At 54.8% G+C, this 9,837-nt stretch overlaps 1 protein-coding gene across 3 annotated transcripts in view; it reads right to left on the reverse strand.

The window, feature by feature from the left end:
• Nucleotides 1-9,836, reverse strand: part of LOC142696316 (TBC1 domain family member 20-like) — a 33,388-nt gene extending 23,552 nt beyond the window's left edge. The window contains exons 1-3 of one of the 3 annotated variants that reach the window (XR_012864243.1): nt 9,713-9,836; nt 2,530-2,718; nt 699-779 (exon numbers count right to left, since the gene is read on the reverse strand). Coding sequence is in view for 2 of the 3 variants with exons in the window: in XM_075847646.1 (XP_075703761.1) it covers nt 699-779; nt 2,530-2,718; nt 9,713-9,770 (328 nt within the window). In the remaining variant the exon portion in view is untranslated. The remainder of the gene's footprint in view (nt 1-698; nt 780-2,529; nt 2,719-9,712) is intronic. The other 2 variants (XM_075847646.1, XM_075847647.1) reach the window with 2 other exon arrangements.
• Nucleotide 9,837: the final 1 nt, after the last annotated feature.

Consider the following 9,837-nt stretch of genomic DNA (forward strand, 5'->3'; position numbering starts at 1 on the left):
CCCCGTTATATATAGGACAGGCTCCGCCCAAGACACCAACAGACCTCCCCCAACCCGCGTGCCCCAACACATGCATGACAGACCTCCCCCAACCAGTGTGCCCAAACACATACATGACAGACCTCCCCCAACCCGTGTGCCCCAACACATACATGACAGACCTCCCCCAACGGGTGTGACCCAACACATACATGACAGACCTCCCCCAACCTGTGTGACCCAACACATACATGACAGACCTCCCCCAACCTGTGTGCCCCAACACATACATCACAGACCACCCCCAACCCGTGTGCCCAAAGTCATACATGACAGACCTCCCCCAACCAGCGTGCTCCAACACATACATGACAGACCTCCGCCAACGGGTGTGACCCAACACATACATGACAGACCTCCCCCAACCTGTGTGCCCCAACACATACATCACAGACCACCCCCAACCCGTGTGCCCCAACTCATACATAACAGACCTCCCCCAACCAGTGTGCCCCAACTCATACATGACAGACCTCCCCCAACCAGCGTGCTCCAACACATACATGACAGACCTCCGCCAACGGGTGTGACCCAACACATACATGACAGACCTCCCCCATCCTGTGTGCCCAAACACGTACAAGACAGGCCTCCCCCATCCCGTGTGCCCCAACACATACATGAGAGACGTCCACAAACTGATGTGCCCCAACACGTACCTTTAGGGAACCTCTTGAGAGAGCGTCTGACGTCCATCAGCACCTGGTTATAATCTCGGTGATTGGCTCGGATGGCCGGTCCTGTATATATTATGTATAGAATTTAACATCTGTCCCCCGAGCCCCCAGAAAATGGTCTCATTTCTAGATATTTCAAAATTTTGTGTGTTTTTTATTTTATACCTATATGAACAGTTTTCCCACCGAGTCCTCACACGAAGGTCTTAGTCACACGACAGGTACAATCGTCCGACACACGGCTGTCGTCTAAGGAGCGGTTCACACGGGCGTTTTACCAAAGAACCGTGTGACCGGCCAGTGAAAATAATCGGACGTCCTATTTTTGCCAGTTTTCTCAGGACCCCTCAATAGACTCAAGTCGATGAAGTATCCGTGAAAACGGGTCTCACACCGGTGCAATTTGGCCTGGAAAAACAGTCATTTCCACACAACCCATTTGACACCCGTGTGAATACGGCCCAAATGAAAAAGGTTATTTCCATTTGAGACATATCCACAGGAAGTGCCGAGAATATCCGATAGATGCCGGACCCACCTATGTAAGCCACACCTATCCTCAGAGCGGTGGTCCCCCGACCACGTACCCATCCTCAGAGCGGTGGTCCCCCGACCACGTACCCATCCTCAGAGCGGTGGTCCCCCGACCACGTACCTATCCTCAGAGCGGTGGTCCCCCGACCACGTACCTATCCTCAGAGCGGTGGTCCCCCGACCACGTACCTATCCTCAGAGCGGTGGTCCCCCGACCACGTACCTATCCTCAAAGCGGTGGTCCCCCGACCACGTACCTATCCTCAGAGCGGTGGTCCCCCGACCACGTATCTATCCCTAGAATGGGGGATCCATCAACCTCACCTCGCTGTCCGCAGCATCCAGACGGAGAATCAGTGGAGCGGTGGTCAGGATTCCGGAAACACGCAAGCTCATGAATGGGAGTTGTAGAGATTGGATCACGGCAAGCTCGGCTGTATCCGTAATCTCGGACTCCTCTACTTTCATTCTCAATCTGGATGCGGCGGCCACCGGTCACCCCACCAGGCAGGATGGGCTCGGAGGCCCCCCCATCAGTTAGACATCTATGGCATACATGGATACGATGGGATAAATCCTGTAACTTCCTGTCACTACTCCGCTTGTGCTGCGTACAATGGGGCAGGGTCGGCAGTCACCCCGTTATTACAGGGTGGGCTTACAATTAAAGGGTAACCCCTCTATTATAAAGCTGGAGAAATATCGCTCAGAATGACACAGTAAGATATTGAGAACACTCACCTCCTCCCTGCAATCAGCGCTACACGTCAGAGCATGCGCACTACACGCTCATAGAAGTCAATAGGTGATGGGGAACAGATTAAAGGGGTTCTCCGGGCATTATAGAACGATGGCCTTTCCTTATCAGATCGGTGGGGGTCCGACAACCAGCGCCCCCACCCATAAGATGACTGAATAGGCCGCGGTGACAAACGCTGCCGCCACTTCATAACTTTGCCAGGCACAGATGCGAGATAAAAGTGAACGGGCGGAGCTGCAACCCCCCCTAGGCACAGCTGCCGCGGAGGTGTACGGTGCGGTGCCAGGTGAACACCGAAGAGGCTGCAGTCAGATGACGGGCGGGGGGATGGGAGTCGGACCCCCACTGATCTGATAAGTATAGGCCATCAATATAACCGGCCCAGAGAACCTCTGCCTCCTCCTCCCTGCACACGTCGCAGAGCAGGACAACTACACACCCCATCCTCGGATCACACCGGAAGGTCCATCCAGCGTGACCCTCGTTATATTACATCACCGCTCCGGGGGTCGCACTTACCTGGTTTGGGGGGCAGACAGAACACATTGATATTCAGCAGTTTTGGCCACACCCGGCATCGGATCTCCTGACAGAAGAGCCCACCCTCACTGACCGCCACCTCCCGCAGGGTCTCCACGTCCACGGGGTCACGAGTCAAAGCTTCATGAATCCGGACAGACTTCTGCTTACGCCATGAAAGACTCCGCCCTGCGCCGCAAAACACAAGACTGAGCACTGCACTGTATATCACAAAGACCACTTCACCGCTCCACCCTGCACCGTAACATCCAGACAACCTCACCGCTCCACCCTGCACCGTAACATCCAGACAACCTCACCGCTCCACCCTGCACCGTAACATCCAGACAACCTCACCGCTCCACCCTGCACCGTAACATCCAGACAACCTCACCGCTCCACCCTGCACCGTAACATCCAGACAACCTCACCGCTCCACCCTGCACCGTAACATCCAGACAACCTCACCGCTCCACCCTGCACCGTAACATCCAGACAACCTCACCGCTCCACCCTGCACCGTAACATCCAGACAACCTCACCGCTCCACCCTGCACCGTAACATCCAGACAACCTCACCGCTCCACCCTGCACCGTAACATCCAGACAAAACCTCACCGCTCCATCCTGCACCGTAACATCCAGACACTACCTCACCGCTCCACCCTGCACCGTAACATCCAGACACAACCTCACCGCTCCACACTGCACCGTAACATCCAGACACAACCTCACCGCTCCACACTGCACCGTAACATCCAGACACAACCTCACCGCTCCACACTGCACCGTAACATCCAGACAAAACCTCACCGCTCCACCCTGCACCGTAACATCCAGACAAAACCTCACCGCTCCACCCTGCACCGTAACATCCAGACACAACCTCACCGCTCCACCCTGCACCGTAACATCCAGACACAACCTCACCGCTCCACACTGCACCGTAACATCCAGACACAACCTCACCGCTCCACACTGCACCGTAACATCCAGACACAACCTCACCGCTCCACACTGCACCGTAACATCCAGACACAACCTCACCGCTCCACACTGCACCGTAACATCCAGACACTACCTCACGGCTCCACCCTGCACCGTAACATCTAGACAACCTCACCGCTCGACCCTGGACCGTAACATCCAGACAAAACCTCACCGCTCCACCCTGCACCGTAACATCCAGACACTACCTCACCGCTCCACCCTGCACCGTAACATCCAGACAAAACCTCACCGCTCCACCCTGCACCGTAACATCCAGACAAAAGCTCACCGCTCCACCCTGGACCGTAACATCCAGACACAACCTCACCGCTCCAACCTGCACCGTAACATACAGTGTCTCCCCTCTCTCTCTGTTTAGGCTGTGTAGTGTCTCCCCTCGCTCTCTGTGTTTAGGCTGTGCAGTGTCTCCCCTCTCTCTCTGTGTTTAGGCTGTGCAGTGTCTCCCCTCTCTCTCTGTGTTTAGGCTGTGTAGTGTCTCCCCTCTCTCTGTGTTTAGGCTGTGCAGTGTCTCCTCTCTCTCTGTGTTTAGGCTGTGCAGTGTCTCCCCTCTCTCTGTGTTTAGGCTGTGTAGTGTCTCCTCTCTCTCTGTTTAGGCTGTGCAGTGTCTCCCCTCGCTCTCTGTGTTTAGGCTGTGCAGTGTCTCCCCTCGCTCTCTGTGTTTAGGCTGTGCAGTGTCTCCCCTCTCTCTGTGTTTAGGCTGTGCAGTGTCTCCCCTCTCTCTGTGTTTAGGCTGTGTAGTGTCTCCCCTCTCTCTCTGTGTTTAGGCTGTGCAGTGTCTCCTCTCTCTCTGTGTTTAGGCCGTGTAGTGTCTCCCCTCTCTCTCTGTGTTTAGGCCGTGTAGTGTCTCCCCTCTCTCTCTGTGTTTAGGCCGTGTAGTGTCTCCTCTCTCTCTGTGTTTAGGCCGTGTAGTGTCTCCCCTCTCTCTCTGTGTTTAGGCTGTGCAGTGTCTCCCCTCTCTGTGTTTAGGCTGTGTAGTGTCTCCCCTCTCTCTGTGTTTAGGCTGTGCAGTGTCTCCCCTCTCTGTGTTTAGGCTGTGCAGTGTCTCCTCTCTCTCTGTGTTTAGGCTGTGCAGTGTCTCCCCTCTCTCTGTGTTTAGGCTGTGCAGTGTCTCCCCTCTCTGTGTTTAGGCTGTGTAGTGTCTCCCCTCTCTCTGTGTTTAGGCTGTGCAGTGTCTCCCCTCTCTCTCTGTGTTTAGGCTGTGCAGTGTCTCCCCTCTCTCTCTGTGTTTAGGCTGTGCAGTGTCTCCCCTCTCTCTCTGTGTTTAGGCTGTGTAGTGTCTCCCCTCTCTCTGTGTTTAGGCTGTGCAGTGTCTCCTCTCTCTCTGTGTTTAGGCTGTGCAGTGTCTCCCCTCTCTCTGTGTTTAGGCTGTGCAGTGTCTCCCCTCTCTCTGTGTTTAGGCTGTGCAGTGTCTCCCCTCTCTCTCTGTGTTTAGGCCGTGTAGTGTCTCCCCTCTCTCTCTGTGTTTAGGCCGTGTAGTGTCTCCTCTCTCTCTGTGTTTAGGCCGTGTAGTGTCTCCCCTCTCTCTCTGTGTTTAGGCTGTGCAGTGTCTCCCCTCTCTGTGTTTAGGCTGTGTAGTGTCTCCCCTCTCTGTGTTTAGGCTGTGTAGTGTCTCCCCTCTCTCTGTGTTTAGGCTGTGTAGTGTCTCCCCTCTCTCTGTGCTTAGGCTGTGTAGTGTCTCCCCTCTCTCTGTGCTTAGGCTGTGTAGTGTCTCCCCTCTCTCTCTGTGTTTAGGCTGTGTAGTGTCTCCCCTCTCTCTCTGTGTTTAGGCTGTGTAGTGTCTCCTCTCTCTCTGTGTTTAGGCTGTGCCGTGTCTCCCCTCTCTCTCTGTGTTTAGGCTGTGCAGTGTCTCCTCTCTCTCTGTGTTTAGGCTGTGCCGTGTCTCCCCTCTCTCTCTGTGTTTAGGCTGTGTAGTGTCTCCTCTCTCTCTGTGTTTAGGCTGTGCCGTGTCTCCCCTCTCTCTCTGTGTTTAGGCTGTGTAGTGTCTCCTCTCTCTCTGTGTTTAGGCTGTGTAGTGTCTCCTCTCTCTCTGTGTTTAGGCCGTGTAGTGTCTCCCCTCTCTCTGTGTTTAGGCTGTGTAGTGTCTCCTCTCTCTCTGTGTTTAGGCTGTGTAGTGTCTCCTCTCTCTCTGTGTTTAGGCTGTGTAGTGTCTCCTCTCTCTCTCTGTGTTTAGGCTGTGCAGTGTCTCCCCTCTCTCTGTTTAGGCTGTGCAGTGTCTCCCCTCTCTCTGTGTTTAGGCTGTGCAGTGTCTCCTCTCTCTCTGTGTTTAGGCTGTGTAGTGTCTCCTCTCTCTCTGTTTAGGCTGTGTAGTGTCTCCTCTCTCTCTGTTTAGGCTGTGTAGTGTCTCCCCTCGCTCTCTGTGTTTAGGCTGTGCAGTGTCTCCCCTCTCTCTGTGTTTAGGCTGTGCAGTGTCTCCCCTCTCTCTGTTTAGGCTGTGCAGTGTCTCCCCTCGCTCTCTGTGTTTAGGCTGTGCAGTGTCTCCCCTCGCTCTCTGTGTTTAGGCTGTGCAGTGTCTCCCCTCTCTCTGTTTAGGCTGTGCAGTGTCTCCCCTCTCTCTGTGTTTAGGCTGTGCAGTGTCTCCTCTCTCTCTGTGTTTAGGCTGTGTAGTGTCTCCCCTCGCTCTCTGTGTTTAGGCTGTGCAGTGTCTCCCCTCTCTCTGTTTAGGCTGTGCAGTGTCTCCCCTCTCTCTGTGTTTAGGCTGTGCAGTGTCTCCTCTCTCTCTGTGTTTAGGCTGTGTAGTGTCTCCTCTCTCTCTGTTTAGGCTGTGTAGTGTCTCCTCTCTCTCTGTTTAGGCTGTGTAGTGTCTCCCCTCGCTCTCTGTGTTTAGGCTGTGCAGTGTCTCCCCTCTCTCTGTGTTTAGGCTGTGTAGTGTCTCCCCTCGCTCTCTGTGTTTAGGCTGTGCAGTGTCTCCTCTCTCTCTGTGTTTAGGCTGTGTAGTGTCTCCCCGTGCGAGTGTAGGAGGAGACAGGATGAGGCGACAGGACGAGGCGGCAGGACGAGGCGGCAGGACGAGGCGGCAGGACGAGGCGGCAGGACGAGGAGGCAGGACGAGGAGGCAGGACGAGGAGGCAGGACGAGGAGGCAGGACGAGGAGGCAGGACGAGGAGGCAGGACGAGGAGGCAGGACGAGGCGACAGGACGAGGCGGCAGGACGAGGCGGCAGGACGAGGCGGCAGGACGAGGAGGCAGGACGAGGAGGCAGGACGAGGCGGCAGGACGAGGAGGCAGGACGAGGAGGCAGGACGAGGCGGCAGGAGGCTGCAGGAGGACACAGGACAAGGAGACAGGAGGAGGAGGCAGGAGGCTGCAGGAGGTGGCGGCAGGACGAGGAGGAGGCGAGTAGAACTTTTATTATTTTCAAACTGGTTGTTTTGCAGGACCATTTACAACGTCGTAGATTCGTTGGATTTCTTTGATGATCTACATTTTTTTTAATACAATGGCCAGCGGGCGTGTGAGGGAGTTTTTATTTCAATTAAAAAAAATAGTACGTCTTTTTATTTATACTTTATTACCGTCGTTGTAATATCCGCCGTCTGACGGCGTCCATTACTAAGGCTGGGGCTCACTGTCAGGGCTGATTCAGACGACCGTGGCGTTTTTGCACACGCTAAACACACAGCGTTTTGCCTGCGCAAAAGCCACTTACCTGCTCCGTGAGGCATCATATGGTGCGCGGCTGCGTGCTTTTCGCCATCATTATGACACTCTGTTTGGATGTTTGTAGCACGCGGTGCTTTTCTGTTTTCATTCATCCTTTTGACAGCTGTTGCACGAAACAGGCAGTTCGCACGGAAGTGCTTCAGTGCGACCTGCGTGGTTTTCACGCACCCATTGACTTCAATGGGTGCGTGATGCGTGAAATACGCAGAGATATTGAACGCGCCGCGCTTTTTACGCAGCGGACAAACGCTGCGCAAAAAAGCACGGACTGTCTGTACTGCCCCATAGACTTGTATTGATCCATGCGAGACGCGCGAAAACCACGCGACCTGCACGGACGCAAATCACGGTCGTCTGAATCAGCCCTTAACCAGTAAAAAGGCTAGCACCAGCCTCCCATTATTACCCCGGTACCCACCGCCATCAGGGGTACCAGGAGGAGCCGGCCGTCTGAGGGGGATGAGCGGCCGTCTGAGGGGGATGAGCGGCCGTCTGAGGGGGATGAGCGGCCGTCTGAGGGGGATGAGCGGCCGTCTGAGGGGGATGAGCGGCCGTCTGAGGGGGATGAGCGGCCGTCTGAGGGGGATGAGCGGCCGTCTGAGGGGGATGAGCGGCCGTCTGAGGGGGATGAGCGGCCGTCTGAGGGGGATGAGCGGCCGTCTGAGGGGATGAGCGGCCGTCTGAGGGGATGAGCGGCCGTCTGAGGGGATGAGCGGCCGTCTGAGGGGGATGAGCGGCCGTCTGAGGGGGATGAGCGGCCGTCTGAGGGGGATGAGCGGCCGTCTGAGGGGATGAGCGGCCGTCTGAGGAGAGGAGCGGCCGTCTGAGGAGAGGAGCGGCCGTCTGAGGGGATGAGCGGCCGTCGCTTCATATGTTCAGGTATTGGATTGTTCCCGGCTCTTCCCGGTACCCCTGATAGCGGAGGATACCGGGGTGATAATGGGAGGTTGGTGCCAGCCTTTTCACTGGTGAACAGTGAGCCCCAGCCTTGGTAACGGACGCCGTCAGACAGACAGCGGATATTACACTGACGGTAATAATGGATTAAAAAAACACATGGACATAAGAAACATTTAACTGAAATAAGATCTCCCTCACACGCGCGCTCACCATTTTATAAAAAAAACAAAAAAAAAAAAAAAGATCATCAAAGTAGTCCAATAAATGTACAGCGCGGCCCAAGCGGTCCATCAGAACCAACCGGGGGGAAAAGTATGAAAAATAAATAAAGCTACCCTTCCCTTCTCCCTGCAACGCACAAGTCTAGAGGTCAAATAATAATAATAATTCAGACTCGGCTGCCGGTCCACTGAGACGTCTCTCCACAGAGGGAACATTCCCACATGGCGGAGCTCCCGGTCCCGGGCTCAGATCTCTCTTACTTCACCATTGGGAGACATTTTTTCCTCTGGTGGAAGATTTTTCCCTTGACATGTAGCAGTTTTATAGCGGTGGTGTTAGGGGGGGGCAAACCCAGCAATTGCACAACCAATGCCCCCAAAATGGGCCGCTGCTCTTGGGAAAGTGCTGTGTGCCTCCAGGCTAAAATGTGCCAGCCAGCCCCGGGCTCCCTGCCCCAGCGTTTTCTCTCTTAGACCACAGCCTGGATTAGGCCTGCGATCTACAACAGCCCAAGAGCACGCTATTGACGTCAGCGGCCGAGCGCGACTACGTGACTGCATCATAGCGCCATCCGCGCCGCTGAACTCAGCAGAGAGTCAGAGCGTCCGGCTGGGGTCACTTGGATAGATTTGTGGGGGGGGGGGCCTTTCTATAGTTCACCCCCGGCTGCAGCGGTCACATGGACTCATCCAGGGAGGTCGGGCTGGATGTCAGGAGAGGGACGCGTCACCAAGGCAACGGCCGGTAAGTATGAACTTCTATTACTGCGGAAAGGGCTGTCTCTTCTCTCTATCCAGCACTGATAGAGAGAAGGGGCTGCCGATTACTGCAGCGAAAACGTGCCCGTAAATACGGGAGGAATACGGGTGACAGCGGACCGGTATTTACAGGAGGACAGAAATACGTTCGTGTGCCGGAGGCCTCAGTTTTCGCTTTGGTCACAGTTTTTTTGCAGTGGTTTTACCCTCAGAAACTGCGGCAAAAATCGGCAGAAACCGACCCCCATTGATTTCAGTGGGAGGTGGAGCCGTTTCATACAGCGAGCAAAAAAGAAACGCTCGCGGGAAAAATCAGCGACACGCCCGATCAGGAGGCGTTCTCCACCACAAAAACCCCATTGAAATCAACGGGGGAAGTAAATACACGCTCGTGGTGATTCCATCTTTTTTTTTTTCTGTGGAGATAGCTAAAAAAAACGCGTCAAAAAACACGTGTGGTGAAAAACCACTTTAAAAAACCGGAGCCGATTTTTCTGCCTGCAAAAAAACTGCGTGTGAACATAAGCAAAAATACAGAAACCGCGAATAAGAAACCAACTTCAGCGGCGTCTCCCTCTCCCGGAGATGATTTCTTATTATCCAGCCGGCACCGCCTCCCTCGCTCCTCTCACCTCCGGTGCCCGGGACACTGCTCCGCCGCTTCCTTCTCCCCGGACCGGTTCCTGACATTTTGCAGCATCTGCAGCTGGCATCAATCACACAGCGCCAACAACTTCCGCCAGAACCTCTCAGCCAA

The sequence above is a fragment of the Rhinoderma darwinii genome (genome assembly GCF_050947455.1).
Source record: "Rhinoderma darwinii isolate aRhiDar2 chromosome 5 unlocalized genomic scaffold, aRhiDar2.hap1 SUPER_5_unloc_53, whole genome shotgun sequence".
NCBI lineage: Eukaryota > Metazoa > Chordata > Amphibia > Anura > Rhinodermatidae > Rhinoderma > Rhinoderma darwinii.